The sequence below is a fragment of the Tympanuchus pallidicinctus genome, unplaced genomic scaffold (genome assembly GCF_026119805.1).
Source record: "Tympanuchus pallidicinctus isolate F22 unplaced genomic scaffold, pur_lepc_1.0 scaffold5, whole genome shotgun sequence".
Classification (NCBI taxonomy): domain Eukaryota; kingdom Metazoa; phylum Chordata; class Aves; order Galliformes; family Phasianidae; genus Tympanuchus; species Tympanuchus pallidicinctus.
In genome coordinates this window covers 27,343,239-27,360,573 of record NW_026294769.1, presented here as the reverse complement: position 1 = coordinate 27,360,573, position 17,335 = coordinate 27,343,239, and the positions used below count along the sequence as shown (strand labels likewise).

The 17,335-nt window shown below is 37.4% G+C and overlaps 1 protein-coding gene across 11 annotated transcripts in view; it reads left to right on the top strand.

Moving 5' to 3' along the window:
* The window catches only part of PTPRM (protein tyrosine phosphatase receptor type M), a 451,026-nt gene that overhangs the window by 141,688 nt on the left and 292,003 nt on the right, over positions 1–17,335 (top strand). For all 11 annotated transcript variants that reach the window (XM_052703744.1, XM_052703741.1, XM_052703740.1 and 8 more), the window contains 2 exons: positions 10,425–10,503; positions 14,183–14,298. In XM_052703744.1, the coding sequence (XP_052559704.1) occupies positions 10,425–10,503; positions 14,183–14,298 (195 nt within the window). The remainder of the gene's footprint in view (positions 1–10,424; positions 10,504–14,182; positions 14,299–17,335) is intronic.

Below are 17,335 nucleotides of genomic sequence, written 5' to 3'. Positions count from 1 at the left end.
GATGCTGGAATTGAATGTCAATAGATTTTACTGCATTAGAGTCTTCAGGTTTGATTTAGATGATGAATACTTGTTGACCAATGCAGTCAGAAATGGAACAACAGCTACCAAAGGAATGTTCTTCTGATTACATTCTAAAGATTTAGTGAGAATCTCACTTGCCAGTTTCTTAAAAGTACTGTATGGAAGCCTTAATAGGAGCAGACCAAAGGTATTGCTTAGGCACCTATCATTTTCACTTGCACTGTGTTTGGTTCCCCTGGTCTGACATTTTTCACTCATCATTTGAAGCTTTCATGAGGAAGGCTATATCAAAGATGGGGACTGCAGACATCTCTAGGAAGTGCAGTGTTGTCCTTCCACAGTGTTTTCTATGTGTGTGTTATACAGAGTGTGACAGCAGTTTGATTCCTACATCAATATCCTGACCACTACTATCACATATGGTAGAACCTTGTTTCTGTTTCTGCATGTGCCAGGAGTGACCAGGTGTTGATTCTTGAAGGACATCCAGGGTAAGTTTATGGATGTCTCAGCAAGCTTCACTGGAAGAATTCAAGGTGTGGGTCACCTAAAGTGGGCCATTGATTCAGTGGAGGATACTGGCATCTCTTCCAGAAGATCAGGCTTATTAGGAAAGTTTAGGTTATCCTAAGCATTGTAGGAAAATCTGCATACTACTTAAAACCTCATGCTCTAAAGAGGCATCTTGACCACAGAGTCCAGGCTTGGTTTAGCCATACTTTTCCCTATCACAAGGTGAAAGGGCACCTTTCTGCAAGGTCATGTGCCACACATTACCAATTTCATGCTAGTGTTGAGAATGCCCTCCAGTGATACCGAAGAGCCTTTCTATCTTGACTGTAACAATGAACCTCAATGGGCAATAGAAGAGTAGAGCGTTCCACATAGAATTTCACAGCTGGTATGGGTTATAACTCTGGCTGCTTTGTAACAGAACATCTTCTGGAGGTATTTATGAGCTTTCTGGGTTGTCCAGGAGAGTAGTATGATGTATGTACATTTTGCAGACTCTGGGTGAACATACAGTTGTGTTGTTTATGCTTTGGTCTGGAGCTAGGTTGTCCACACTGGAGTTTAGAGTGAGTTAAGGAAGAAACTTAAGATTTAATTCCTTCTGAAAAGAGTCTGGTTTGGATGCAGCAGAACTGCTCTGCGAACCGACAGGCAGTGAAGATGAGGAAAGTGTTTCAAAGCCTCACTAAAGGTCTGAAACAAAGTAGTAATGTGTGTGGGGGAATTTTAACAGAAGAAGCACAGACTCTTGATAAGTAAATTTAAGCTAAATTAAAATTCTGATAAAAATACTGCAATTTGAGAGAGTTTAAAATCTGTTGTTGATAATAATAATAATCTGTATCAGATTTCTAACAATATGACACATCTAACTGATGTCTCAGGAATATTGATATTTGGCCACTGAAACAGAAAGATAACCTTTCTCTCAAGACCTGAACCCAGGACTGTTCACCTTTATTCATAGGTGAACCGTTATATGCTTGGATCAGTTACTGCAGTTTAGGAAATTACTGTGCATCGCCTTATGTAAAATAGACACCTAGATATTTTGACACAATCTACCCTTCCTTCACTGAGGACTATATTAAGTCATTTTCTTTGCATTTGCTGCATAAATTGTGAAATTACTTCTGCTTAAGAATTGCAATGTAGTTGATGTGCCAAAATGTATTATAGCAATATCCATGGAGGTCCAAGGAATCAGTTTAAAATAGTATAGCTTCACTATTTTGTTGCAGATGAACTAATTTATTCTTGAAGAAGCTCTCTCTCCATCTTCATATTTCATGGCCATTGCCAATTTGTTTGCCTCCATTCTCTTAGAAATCTCTAATGCATTTTCCTTACTGATATAGTGATGGAATTTCTCTTTATTTCTCATGGAATCGTAGAATTACAGAGCATCCTGAGTTGGAAGAGACCAAATGATCATCCAGTACAGCTCCCAGCTCCATACAGACCACACAAAATTAAAGCCCTATGTCTGAGAGCAGTGTCCCAACGTTCCTTGGACTCCAGCACTTGGAGCCATGACCACTGGGCAGCCCATTCCATGCCCACTATCTTCTGGTGCAGCACCTGTCCCGCACCCCCAGCTGCCCTCCCCTCTCAGCTCCATGCCGTTCCCTTGTGCCCTGTTGCTGTCACACAGGGCAGAGCTCAGCACTGCCCTCCACTCCCTGTGAGGAGTTACAGCTGCCAACAGAACTCCTCTCAGCTCCTCTGTTCTGGGTGAGCAAACACAGGGATTTCAGCCGCTCCTCATACACGTTGTTCTCTAGACCCTTCACAATCTTTGGACACTCCTTTGGACACTCTATCATAGTTTTATGCCCTTCTTTTGTGGGGTCAAAACTACACTTAGTGCTGGAGGTGAGGCCATACAGAGAAGAGCAGGACAACCCCTCCTTTCCCATCAGTGGCAATGACCCTTCTGGCTGCCAGGGCACACTGCTGACACGTTTAACTTGCTGTCAGCCATAACCTTCACATCCCTTTCCAAAGGATAGCTCTCTATCCTCTCATCCCCAGTCTGTACATATATCTTGGGTTGCCTCGTCCCAGGTGCAGAGTCCTGCACTGGCTCTTTTGTGCTATTTTAATCTGTTTGCAGGCTCTTTCCTCTTCGTGGAGTCTATTCTGGGGATAGGCAAGAGTTTAGCTGCAAGCAGCTGGGAGAGGGAATGGAGGTGGAGAGAAGTTATGTGTGGATCTTGGTAGAACGTGCATTGAAGTTAGGTGAGAGCTCAGACTGCTTAACATGTGGTGGGAGGAAGCAGAGGACCCACCTGAGAGGTGTCCTGCAACAGCTCAGTTTCTCAAGCTCCTGCTCTTTTGATTAAAAAAATCCTTAGCTTTTTTGTCACAGACTCATGTCTTTTTCACATAAAATCCAAAAGCTCTAGAACTTTTTCTCAGGATTTATCAGTGGCTGGGTAACAGAATCACAGAATCACCAAGGTTGGAAAAGACTAAAAGACCTTCAAGATCATTCAGTCCAACCATCTACCTATCACCAACAGTACTCACTAGACCATGTTCCTCAATGCAAAATCCAAACGTTCCTTGAACACCTCCAGGGTCGGTGACTCCACCACCTCCCTGGGCAACCCATTCCAGTGTCTGACCACTCTTTCAGAAAAGTGGTATTCCCTAAAATACTTCTTTCCTAAAAGTCTTCTGATAATATTGTTTATGGAATGATAGGGGCCTTTTTAACTTTTCACACATGAAGGCTGGTAGTTTCCTGAAAGTAGTGTCCAGGAAAAGGCTCCGCTTTAGCAGATGAAGGGAGAAAGCAACACAGTGCTCTGATTTGCTTTTTTGTATCTTAAGTTGCATATTCATGTGGGCATCTGCATACCTGTGAATGCACTATAATTCCATTCCATTAATAGGATATCCTACCAGGTTTCTAGCTGCAGATGAAGCCAAGATGTACTACAGACAAATTGTATGATAACATTCCACAGTTGTAATATTTATATAACCCAGGATGCATAAAAACAGTGGTGTTAGTCTGTTTTGCTACTGATTCGTGAAGAATGTAGGCAAAATAACTCCCACTAATGGTATCTGAGTAGAAATTAAATTCTGTAGCGTGGAGTGAATTTTAATCCAATGTCTAAAGATTTATTTGCTTAAACCACATATTAACACACACGCAAAGCATTCAAAAGATTTAATAGTTAAGTTTTTTATTATTGTAGCACCAGTTATCCAAGCTGCCTAATACCTTTCATGTTGAGTTTCCATTTAGAATTGACTCTTTGGAAGTACAGTTTCTGAACAAAATAATTAATTTCTGTCAGCATACACTTTTCTTTTTATTAGGTAATTATTTGTGTAGGTTTTACCCCATATGAAAGCTGTGCGACATATATAAATCACCATGATAACCTGCATGTAACAACACTAATTGTAGTCTAATTACTGCATATTTGAACTTAAATTGTGAAGTATTCTGTTGATTAAGACACATTTAATTCCATAATTAATGGTCTTCCAAGTGCTACTGTTTAACACCTGTCTTTAGGGTATCTTTGACTTTAGGGTATGTCTGCACTTCATTCCAGCTATTGATTACAGTATAGTTGCAGTAACACAGGTTCATGGTGCCAAACACCTTTTGAGGGTCAGAGATAATCAGCCCAGCTTGTTCTTTTCTGCTGTGGCTCCTGGTCCCTGAGTTACTGAGTTCAAAGTAACTTAGGTATTTCTGCATTATTTTTTGTGTGTTATAGAAGGAGTTTATCATGCCATGGGAGATGGCCTGCAAACAAAACAAGGCTCTGCATGATTACTTTCGCCCTCCTATGTACTTGAACAAAATGTACACAAAAAAAAAAAAAAAAAAAAAAAAAAAAAAAGTTATGTGCTATGTAGATGTCAGTAGGTTGAGAGGCTTCAAAATTGATGCTTTGAGATAAAAGTGAATGCTGAAAAGGCTGCTCCTCTAGTGAGGAGGGGAGACAATGTTATTTTTTTTGTCTCTTTTAATGTTTTTATTTTTATTTTTTTTTCCATGGTTTGGATTCTGTAGTAGAAGGAAAAAAATGCTGATTTCAGGGTTGTGTTCTCTTATTTTCCCAGAGTACTTAATGGTTCTCAGACAAGTTTGTAGTATTTGAAATCTATTTTGCATTTCTGAAATGTTTCCAGTTTTAAAACTTTACAGTATGCAAAATGCTGCTACTGAGTAGAGTCTGATGAAAAGCTTTTGTTTCCAATTTCTAACCCTGCAAGCAAGCAATTTAGCACAGCACTGTTGCAAGTTACATACTATCCCCTTGTCACTTTTTATATCTTGAATTATTTCCTTTGTAATTTGCTTGGAGTCAGTCATGGCAGCACTGAGCTGAAACAAATCTTGATTTAAAAAAAAAAAACAACACAAAAACAAACAAACAAAAAAAACCCCGACAAGTACTGCAGTTGTTTAAATCCAAAATTGGAATTGAAAGGATTAAAAATAATTTCTACTGGAATATGCTACTCTGTCTGTTTGTGCACCTTCTTTAAATATAATTTCCTCTGAAGCTAGCATGAGTAAATGGGCAAGCACCTGGTATTAATTCCTGATTTTTTTTCTCAGTGAAGACACAATAGAGGGTATCACTTCATGTTAAGATGAGATTTACCCTTTACCAGTCTGATACTTTTCCCTGTAAATTGGGAGTTTAGGGAATAAGAAGCAGTAAATCCAATTTGCTTTTTCAAATCTACTTAAACTTTCATTTCCTTCAGAACCTGTTTTATACAGGCTGTACTTGAAGTTTGGTTCATGCAGTGTACTTCAGTCACCAGCTAGGACAATGAGTGGAACTCTTTGAACACTGAGGGTTGTGCTCAATATAGTGCTCAAATTCTCATATATTGCATGTTCTACATTAAACTGCATGCTTATGGTTACTGAACTGCGCTTTGAACTCAAAGTTGGAAGTACATATTGCCTCTTGAATGGCTTTGAGTGGTCCAAAATCTTTTTTACCGAGTTGTGTGATTTCGGAATGCATTTATTTTGAGAAAGATGTGTGAGGGTAGGCAACGTATCTAAATTAAAAAAAGCCATTAATATATAAATGTCCAAGAGTAAGCAAATACATTCTTGCTTACTTTTAAACAAAAGTCTAGTGTTTTCTCCCATCCCTTGTTCCTAAACGAAGGGAACTGTTCAACCACATCTGGTTTAAAAACAAAGCAAAGAAGAGCATGATGTAGTAAGCCTGATAGTTTGGAGCTCAGTTTTCAGTGCTGTTCACTTTGAAAAGGTTTCTTTGGACTCTTAGGTTGGCAGCAAACCTAGGTGTTGTTTAACGTGCTGAAGTGCTCATTTGAGTGTTGGACAGTAGTTGTGTAGGAATGATAGATGGAGATGCACATAGCATGCAATAAATTCCTAATCTATGAGGCCTAACCATGTTCTAGGTGTGGCAGTGCTGCTAAGAGCCCAAGTAAATACGCTCTGGTACGTTTTTGTGGCTTCTGTGAAGGATGAAGTGAGAAATGTCCCTTACTGTGGCTTTGAAAAGACAGTAAGAACAGGGGCAGTCCTAGAACAGGCCCCAAAGGGGAGAAGTGCTCAACTTACCTTTGTGTAACCACTGGTGTCTGATTTGACCAAGGAAAGGAGCAATTTGGAGTAAAATGCAGCAGACACTGAAGAGAAGGCAACAAATGCTGTTGGCAGGGTGGGATGCGTGCTAGAGGAGTCTTGGCCCAGTTTATGGGGAGCAAAAAAAGCAGTCTAATGTTAAGGAGCTTTCTCAATACTCCTTTTTCCGTCTTGTTTTTTGCAGACTGCTATTTTTAAGTCATGTGAAGTAGAGGTACAACCCACCTTTCAACTAAAAGCATTGTGATTTTGCAACAACAAAGGCAGGAATTTACAGAGCGAGGTTGTGTGGCAGCAAAAACTATTTATTCCTATTGTTCAGGGGAGCAGAGAAGTTATCGTGAGCTGCACATTTTAAGCAGTAAGCATTTACGTTGGTGAGCAGCCCCCCTTCTTTTGTTCATGCACAGAAAGGGGAAGCGGCAGGAATGAGAAGCTAATTTTGCCCTTCAGTGAAGCAGGGAGGCTCTGGGACATGCAGCGTTAGGCCACTTTCCTGCTTCCTGCTTGGCAGACCCAGGAGGCCAGGCAGCTCCCTGGCCAGCATCAGCCCAGCTCTTCCTGAGCAGTTGAATTTACTGTTTTAACCAGTTGTTTCCTGCCTGATAAGGTGGTGGAATAATAAGACTAACAAATCAAAGGACTGCCCTGCCTGCTGTTGCTTGGATATCGCCTTTGTTTTGACTGGAGTCTGTCATATTGCCCACAGGTGTTGTGGCAGCTGGGAGGAAATGCAAAGTTTGGCTTCTGAAGTAGAAATGTGAAATTCCACAAAACACACAGCTTTTCAAGTGTGAAATGTTGGAGAAAGCTTGGTGTGAAACAAGATGTGGGGTTTTATTTCTAAGAAAAATAATTAGGGAAACTGATCCACATCTGTGAATTGTCATAGAATCATTTAGGTTGCAAAAGACCTCTAAGATCATTAAATCCTGACAGCCCTGTCAGCTTTTTAGAAGAAAAACAAGTTAGCAGAAATGTTTCTAGGTCCAGTCCTGAACAGTCCCATGCAGTGTGCAGTATGCTTATAGGGATTTGGAGGCCCATGGCATCTGAATGAATGGTATCAAATGAATTTTTTTAATGTACGAGGGAACATGCTCACTTGAGCAAATACTGTGATCTATAATCTTTATTTATATTAATAGAACTGTACTGGATTTGGATACAGAATTTGATAGTATTTCTCAGACTGTGAACAGAGTAAATTCTATTACTGTACTTTTAGTGTGTGTCGTGTTCTTGAATATATGAAGGGAAAGGCACATCAGTGATGTCTGTTTGGCTATAGTGTATCACTGCTGGCTATAGTGTATCACTGCTGGCTATAGTGTCCCTTTCTATTTACTAATAAATGTGACTTTTCTGTCAAAAAAGACTAAAATATATGGTCAGGTAAGTTGATACCAGCTTGACTATTACATGCAATGAATGCGTGATTAAACTGACTATATTTCAACTTGCATAACTTTTCTTTGGAATTTGCTCTCCTAAGTGACAACATTTGTAATTTAATAACACATCCAGCTGGCAGCTTCTTGATACATTGCTTGGCTTATTTGTGATGATGGTATTTTTGGTATATTGTCTAGAGATATTGCAAAATATTTTAGATCACTCATTGCATCTTTCTCTGTTTCCATAAGTATATCCAATTTAGTTATTTCGAGGTTGTAGTTTGTGCCAGTAAACTGATAGAACTGGCTTATGGTCAGTCTATACTTGTTTGTGAGTATATTGTGATAAGGAAGTACTTGAAACCTGTTGGAAAATCTGTAGCTAAGCTCCCCAGTTTTGGATTACAAAAATTATTTTGAGATTTTCTAATTAGATATTTGTTTTTCTTGAAAGTCAGACCACTCCTTGTAAAAGACTCTCTTATGCAACTATTTTCTGACATTAGTTAAATCCCTGTTATATGGCAATAATAATTTTAGCAGAAAACTTAATGATTGGCTGACTTCTTTAAAGTTGTGCATATGCAGATATCTCCAGTACTTTTCTACATTTTAGTGTATCTGAAAATGAAGAGCCTGACAAGAACATTCTCTGTGCATGTTGGAATCATGATGGCTTTGTGCAGATCTCCTTACAGTGAGTTGCCTGAAAGAAACTTTAAAGAAACTTGTGAGATCAATTTCAATAAAAATAAGACTTAGAGTTTTTGTTTTTTTCTTCTTAACAATTGAAACTCAAAGCAGCTAGAGAATACAGGAGAGAAATCAGAGAAATTGGATTTTTTCAGGCTGTTCTTTACCTCCACCTTGGATTCATTTTGCTCAGTGGCTTTCTCACTGGCATCATATTTCCCCAGGAACCTTTCCACCGTTTCTGAGACCAAACTGTCTACTCTCTGTTCTTCACTGCCATGTTGTAACATCCCTGTCTTTACTGCACGTTTTCAGCACTGTGCAATCATTTTCATGCCCTACAGTCTTTCAGACCTGCTCTGTTGTAAATAGTCTTGATAGAACCCCAAGAGATGGAGCAGTCTCCTCCTTTTTCAATTTCCTTTTTTCAGTCTTTCTCTGCTATTGAGACTCGAGGTTTCTTTGTGCAAGTTACCAGTTTCTATTTCCATTTAAATGCTGTGAAGATTTTATATTATATATAATTATATAAATATATATATAATTATATAATTATTTCCATTTAAATGCTGCTAAGTAGAGACCATCATTTGTAAACCTCTCTTAGTTTTTTGAAAGGAAATTATTCTTTTAAGAGCTATGTATCTCAGGGTAGTTCCTAAGATCAGTTCCACCAAAAAAATGTTTTTTGTAGAAAAGAGATGCTTCGAAATTTTGAGCGGTCTTGGTCTAGAGGTTCAGCTGAACACAAGGAGCCACATACATAACCTGACCACTCTGTTGCTGTGGATGGGCAGTATCAGCTATGAGTGCCATCAGAGTGCCTTCAGCTATTTGGAAGTCCACAAGCTGAGGTTTGTGACTGAGCAGTCTTTGTCTTGTAGAACTTGTTTCCACAAAAATTGGTTGGTGGATTTTGAACTTTCTTCATGGCCATCTCATGCTTTTCTCTTGTTGTCATGTTCACCTGGGGCAATGTTAGCCCTGCAGGTTGAAATTCTTTTGTGGACAGGAGACAGAAATAGAATGAAAAATAGATATTTTTCTTGTCAGTTGTGTGGACTTGAAACTATATGTATGGCAATTTTACTCCACTGATGTTGAGGAGAAATGGACAGAATTTAGGAAGAATACTGTGATATTTGAGACAAAAGAGTAGGGTTGTTGGCCAGTGATGATGAAGAAATGAGAAAGATGAAAAAGGGTGAGAGCTGGAAAAGAATTTGCATATCTCCAAGTCTATGTCAAAATCAATATTGGTCTTCTACCAGTGTTCATTCGGCAATGGAAAACTTTGGTTTAATATTAGGGGGCTGTATGTTATCCTTACAACATCATGCTTGTGTTTGGTATCATTCTCTTTCTGCCGAAATAATTGTTGCTAAGGGTACAGTATGCAGTGTCCATCTGCATCTATTGCAAGATCAAATGTAGCATATATATGAAAAGTTGCTTCTAAATTTCAACTTCTTCACAGGCTGACTTTGAGCATGAGCTTCTTTTCCATTGCTTTGGAAATGTACCTGCTAATGTTACTGGCATATTTTCTTCTATTTCACATAAACATTCTTGGGCTATTAAAAGTAAGGTTGCCAAAGTTTGGAGATGTTTACTTCTGAATGTGCTTAATTCAAATAACAAGAGCACTCCATTTATTATGTGACCTATTTATAGCCATTAAACAAACAATGGCATATGGATCTGCTTTTCTTTAATTCACAGGATTTGTTGGAAGACTAAGAGCACAGAGAATACATTCTTAAAAATGGATTTGTTTGTATCTGATACTATGTAGAACACTGTATACTGAAGAGTGGTCATTTATTTAGTAAAATTAAGTCTGCGTTCCATTCAAATAAAATAATTAAAAATAAATTATTGATTTTAATACTTAAGAAGATTATTAGGTAACTATTTTGGCAGCCAAATACTGGGGGAGTATTTCTCATTATCAGCCTTGTATAATCACTCTAGTAAATTTCTGAAACAGTTTAAACATGAAAAATACGATTTATGTTCTGGCTCTTTTTTATAACTCATTTTGAAGCTTTTTTTTATTGTTCTTCATTTACAAAGAGCTCTCAAATGTTGAAAGAGTTGACATATTTTTCCATAACAAAGTATTTTTATATTTCCTCTTTTATAAAACTGCTAACAGAAATTCTCTTTTTACTTCTCAGGTTGTTTTTGAAGTGGTAACTTCAGGTCACCCTGGATATGTGGCCATTGATGAAGTGAAAGTTTTAGGACATCCATGTAGTAAGTATCCACACACTATTTTAAAGTCTTCTAAAATGTATGTGCTACCGTCCCTCAGTAAATGTTAAGGAAAAGATACAGAAAATGTCAGAAAAAAATGTCACTACTGCAAAAATACGCTAAGTATATACGAAATGTTGCTAGCATTTGATCACTGCACCTTACCAGCTTAGGAGTTGTATTTTATATACCACTTTTGCACAGCATGAACTTGCGTCATCTAACAATTCTTTCAGAACAAAAATCATCAGGACATGTTGTATGTCTTTCTATCAACATCAAAAATTAAATGCAGCTACAAGCTGAGGCATTAATGAGGGAGATGGACAATACAAGAACTGAACTGATGACATGACTACTTTTCTAGTTCTTAGAAGGTAGAAAACTCAGCTGGTTGAGGTCTGCGGCTTTACCAAACAAGATTGCTCAGGGTAAATTCCCACTTAGAAAGTTCACATTCATGGCTAAATTTTTTGAAGTTTTTTTACTGCCTTATTTTCTCATGTGTTTCTTTATCCCATTGTGACAAGGCACTGACCTGCTAGAAGGGAGTTCTGCAAAAAAATACCTGAATGTCCTGATGGATAACAGGTTGGTCAGGAGCCAGCAGTGTGCCCTTGTGGCCAAGAAAGCCAATGGTATCCTGGGTTACATAAAAAAAAAAACATGGCCAGCAAGTCCAAGGAGATGATCCTCCCACTCTGCTCTGCCCTGGTGAGGCCTGATATGGAGTACTGTGTCCAGTTCTGGGCTCCTCAGTTAAAGAAAGACAGGGAACTTCTAGAGAGTGTCCAGTGGGGAGCTGCAAAGATGGTTAGGAGCCTGAAGCATTTATCTTATGAGGAAAAGCTGAGAGACCTGGGACTGTTCAGGCTGGTGGAGACTGCATATAAATATTTAAAGGACAAAAGTCAAATGGATGGAGCCAGTATCTTTTGAGTGGTACCCAGTGACAGAACAGAGGGTAACGGGCACAAACTTGAACATAAAAAGTTCCGTGTAAACCTGAGAAAAAAAAATCCTTACCCTCATCTTAAGGGTGAAAGAACGCTGGAACAGGCTTGCCAGAGTTGTTCGGGTGTTTCCTTCTCTGGAGATATTCAAATCCACCCGGAAGCTTTCCTATGTAACCTACTGTAAGAAGCCTGCTTTGCAGAGGGATTGGACAAGATGATCTCCAGAGGTCCTTTCCAACCCCTACAATTCTATGATTACTAAGAACATACAGTACTTAGCTCCCCTAAGTTCTTTTAAGAGCGATATTAAAATCAACCTCATGAATTAAAAGTTGGATATACTAATCCAGGTGTCTTTAACCAAATTACTTATGGAAACTATCATTTCATGTATCTGCTATTTGTTAAGTAACACATATTGAAGTCATACAATGAATTGTAGGTTGTAATCTCACTGACCAAATGACTGAGTGAGGAAAAAGATACCTGCTTTGGCAGGGGGGTTGGTCTTGATGATCTCTGGAGGTCCCTTCCAACCCCTACAATTCTGTGATTCTGTGATACCAAATGCTGTGTAATTGTTCATCCGCTTCTTATGACATATTGTACTTGCATGCATTCTTTGTGATTTGTAAGTATGAGCTGCAGTTTAAAATAAAAAGTGGCTCATTGGTTAATGCTAGAACACCTCATAAATATCGTTTTAGTGTTAGTGGCAAAAAGACACAGACATTTCTTCAAATACGGAGACAGTTATGCAGAATCAGCAGCTATTATTTCTGAATCACTTAGTTCTAATAAACACAGCAGGCTCTCGTTGTTAGGCAGTATTTGCACTTCTACGTTCTGAATTCATATCTTAGGTTTGACTAGTGAAGTATAAAGGAGCACTTTATCAGCATAGTGATTTTTCTTAGAGTTTTTGAGAAGTTTGATCTGTGCATTCATTCTCAAAAGCTGCAAGTACTGAGTTACATCTCATAATGCGTAAAATTCTAATTCTAAAGTGTTGAAATTTAGAAACTGTAATGAAACACTTTTTCAATAAAATAACTAAAATGTTAGAAATTAAAACATCACTGTCTACAAGAAAATAGAAAAAAGGAGAATTGGAAATAAACTATTTTGTATATAATGCCTTGCAAGACTCACAATGACTTTTCTTCCTGTATATTCCTAGAAAAAGTACTTTCTAAATGATTAACTTTTAACAAAAATTGAAACAGGAAAAATACCATGAAACCATGACATACATTTTAGGCAGTTGTCTGGGTAGCGTGGACAAAGGCAGAGTGAAAATTAAGATTGTGTGTGGAACTGAAAGAAGTCTTTGGCAATTGGTTGGTTTGTGTGTGTGTATTTAAAAATCCTCAAGTCCCTTTCTATTTAGGCCATGCATTGTAGTTCAGAGAGGCTACCTTAGCAGTGTTTGGGAAGATCAAGGGAAAAAACAAGTATGGTAAAAGGGTAAAATTTGATATTAAAAAAATAAGAGAAACTTCCTGAGAATTTTACTTAATAGAAAACCAGTAATAATTTCATAGATGAAGAAGATAGAGGCTGTCTGCCCTGATTCCATTGGGAAATGTTCAAATAAAGACAAATGCTACATCTAGTAAATTTGCCAAAAGGACAGCTGTCATGAAAACATTTCCTCCTGCAATTAGATATTAACTAGAGCTGTTTTCTTCCATCTTTGGCTTCTTATACTGCCTTATGCTGGCTGTAAAAAAATTTGTTTTCTTCAAATCTGGTTGCTGATTATTTTCTGTTATAATCTGTAGTTTACCCCAGTGATAAGCTCTTCTAAGAGAATGTAATCAGCATTTTAAACAGTTGTGATGCTCTGCTAGAAAGCGTATGCTTAGTTTTGTAGTTTATTCTAATATTAGCTGTTCCATGACTGAAAGCAATGTTCAGAGCCTGGCTTATCTGCTAGTATAGGTACAGTGCAAAAATTCTCCTTGACTGCAGTAGGATTTGAATTGCTGGGCAACAATGTGTTCTCAAGGGTGAGTTTCTATATCAAATTTCTATCTTTTTCTGTCATGTTTTTTGTTCTCTCTAGTAAAACGGAAATATACATGCTCTCTTTCCTTCTGCAGTAAGATGGGTCTCATTTGAATATCTATTATTAGTTAGGTTAAATGTTGCTGTATTGTTTTCATTTTTGCTTAGGAGCATTTTCTCTTTCTAAATTAAAGATAAGCATCAGTGTGGAGAATGCCTTGTGTTCTGTTTTTGTTCAACACTTAATTTTGTGGAAGGAACGCAGCTGTAGGTAGCGAGAAGCATTATGTTAGCATTTTAGCTGTTTCATGCTACAATTCTAAGGCATCTTCTCTAACTGTACCTGGTTAAGAGGAAGACCTGTTTCCCTGACAACATCTCTCAACTTCTTGCTGTTGTGTCTAGTCAGTAGTCTAGCTAATAATTTTTTATTCTGAGTATCAATTTATTTTCAATACAATTTCCTTAATACAGATTGTTAATTGCAGAGGGGATGCTGAGCTAAGATAATTTATAGCAGGATTAATTAAATAGCACCCATCATTTCTGCTTTTTCCCAGAGACAGAGGAATAAAAGAATAAAATTAAAACAACCTAAAATATAATATATCTTCAGTGATTTAAGCCTTTTGAAGTGGAACAGTATTCCATGTGTTAATTATAATCATTGCATTTGTGTTGCTTAATTTGAATCCTTTTTCTTCTTCCAACAGCAAAAACTCCCCATTTCTTGCGTCTTCAGAGTGTGGAAGTCAATGCAGGACAATTTGCTACTTTTCAATGCACTGCCAATGGTAAATTCACTACAAGTGACAGACTTTGGTTACAGGTAATTTATTTACTCCCTAATGCTGTAAGATCTGGAGAAATGGGAGTTCTCCTTTCTGTGAGAACTGTAAAATGTATGAAAAATGCTAGAGCCATCTATTTGATTAATTTAAATTGCGTAGTGCCTTTGAACTAATATGTATTAGGTATTGTCTTCTAGAAACTGGTACTGGTTTTGTTACCTGTGGAGATCATGAATAAATGCAATATCTCCAGGGAAGGCCATGTCACTTTCTCCTAATGTCTACTCTGCCCAACTGTAATGTTACACGTGACATTGTTGGCTTGTCTCTATATCTGTTAGTATAGTATTTTCCACTAAAACTTAACTTTCTTTTCAAATTTTGAGAAGACCAATATGGCAGTCAAATCTGACCTTCTGTTTTACAGTGCCAAAGAATCTTACCTGTATTCACTGGGTCTAATTTTTTTCTTATTCAGTAATGTAACTTCTGGATAAGTAACAGATCTTAATTTAAAGTCTGTCCTTATGCTTATGTCGGAAAGATCCATCTTCCAGAATCTCTCTTGGTAATGGGTTGCAAATCTAATTGTTGTCTTGCTGCTGCCATTCCAGAGGTGTCTGTTCTTTACTGCAAACAGTAGTTTTTGTTTAGATGTAGCATTAGGGATATACCAATCTTCAGTTCCCTATACTTTCTGTGTGTGAAAAAACATGTTAGAACTGAGATATTGTCTGTAAGAAGGACAGGAACTGCAGTATGTGGTGAGGGAGGGGTAACAGAAATAGAAGCATTAGTAACAGGTGGGACATCGCTGTGAACCTCTCAGTTTTTTGAATTGAATTTATTCAATTTCAGATTTTCAGTACAGTTTGCCTTTCACCCTGCACTTAGTACAAAATTTTATCAAACAGTTTGGAAATTATTCAAATATGTGGGCAGTTTAAAAAGTCTGGTAGTTTCAGGAAAACTAGCACACAGATAAGTATAGATCCACTTGAAAAGTGAACTTACATGTTTGTCTATGTATGTTGTCTATACAGAAAGAGCCCAATAAAAAGGCATTGGAAATCTGTGTTTTTATTTGGTTTTGCATGGGTATTTTCAATCGCTTTGTTGATATGACTGACGTTTCTCTAACCTTCCAGCCCTTTAAAGACCATATTATAGTGTTGAATTGTTAAATTAGACTCCTGTCTTCCCTAAACCACTGAGCTCTTTTGAAAGCATGATTTTCCAGTCAGGAAAAGAGTTTAGCACATATGAGAAAATAACAGGTTGTTATTTTGTCAGTTATAACCTTTCCAGAGCCTTTGAACTTTTTCATAATGTTATTTTGTAAAATTGAAGGTAGGATTTATTATAAGAAAATCCAAATTCCATTCAGTTTTTCCCTAAGTTTCATAGAAGTGTCATTTTCTCTTCAGGTTTTTCTTTTTTTGCATGGAGTTTAGTTGGTACATAAATTCTTTGTAAGGCTGGAATGCCATTTCTTTATTTCAGAAACTCAATTTCCTTTTAGATTTTATTTAGTATAAAATCATTCTTCTAAACAATGATAGTGATTCCAGGATATGTTTGCTGAGCTTAATTAAATGAGTCCTTGCTTATACATGGTTACAAGAATAATGTTTTCTCCGTGTGAGGGATGAGAAAGTAGTGACAATCAGCCAACTAGTTTTCAAATAATTTCATATTCCTTTGGTGTTTATTTAGTGTTTATTTAGCCTGCCCGTGTAGTTGTAGCTCCCTCTAGTAACTTATCCAAGATTGTGCAGATTCCAGGTGTACCCTTGTGTGAGAACAGTTTAAAAGTTGTCAGGAACTCCTGGCTTACGCAGATTTATTTTCGTACTTGTTTGCCAGTTTCCACAGATGTCTGCTTAGAGTGGTCAGACTGCTCAACGTGTGGAATACTGCAAGTCAAGGCTATGAGATACACTTCCAAGTGGAACTGGCTGTGTTTTAGTGTAAAAGATCCCCAGACCTGGAGTTCTTCATCTGTCGTTTAAAAACATGTGTTTTCATGATATGATAGTGAGGAATTTTGAATGAACTTGCTCATGACACCTCATGTCACTGCCATGGGACCAAAAGTACAGTCAAGCTATCTATTAAAGCTGCCAGAAAACATAGATTCTTCTGTGTCGAATGACTAGTTAAATAGACATTAAAAATCTTCTGATCACTCTTAATAGGAGAACCAATATTTGGTTAAAAACATCTTGAAAACAAAGGTTCTTATGTACACCAGTGCCAGAATAAAATGAGTGCTGTTCTACTGAACTATTGGTCCTGTACTCAGATTTTAATGGTACTGCAAATAGTTTGTGCAACCTCTCTGATCTGTTCACTGATAATATGAAGCCCTTTTCACCATACTTTTGTTGTTTGTTTTCGTAAATTCAAAAACCCGTCAGGGAAAATCACAATAGATAAATAAAAACAACTGTGTGATGTCAAAAGGAACCCTTCATTTTTGTTAGCGGTTTCTCATCATTTCTCCCATGCAAATCGTGCACTATTGCTATTTTATTTGGACATGGCAATGCCAAAATATCATGAGATAATTTGCTCCCAATAATTTTCCTGTATCTGTCATTTTTTTCCAGATTCACATTGCTAATCTGAAGGACAGGTAAACTGTTTGTAGAATCACAAGCCTACTGCATTCAGTGGCGTTTCTGATCGTTTTCAGTGCAGTCAGGTTTTCCTTTTTGTACTTCTGTTTCTTTTATTGTAGTAGCCCCCAGCCTGTAGACATTAAGTGTAGTAGGAAATGTTTTTCTGGCAAACAAATAATTTTCTCTTTACACTCTGATAGATTGTTAGAGATAGAAGTTCTTTTAAAAAGAAAAGAAAAAAGAAAAGAATGTAACTTGGTTTGTCTCCTTTTCTTTGCCGAGTAGTTGTTGCAAACAACGTAGATGTTCTTAGTTTAATAATGCTAAGGCATTGAAGCAAGTCATTCATATGTTATTATTCCCACACACACCTTTTTTTTTTTTTTTTTTCTCTTCCTTTTCAACCCTTTCCTACTGTTATTCTCTATGGAACATTGAAGTTTGGAGTATT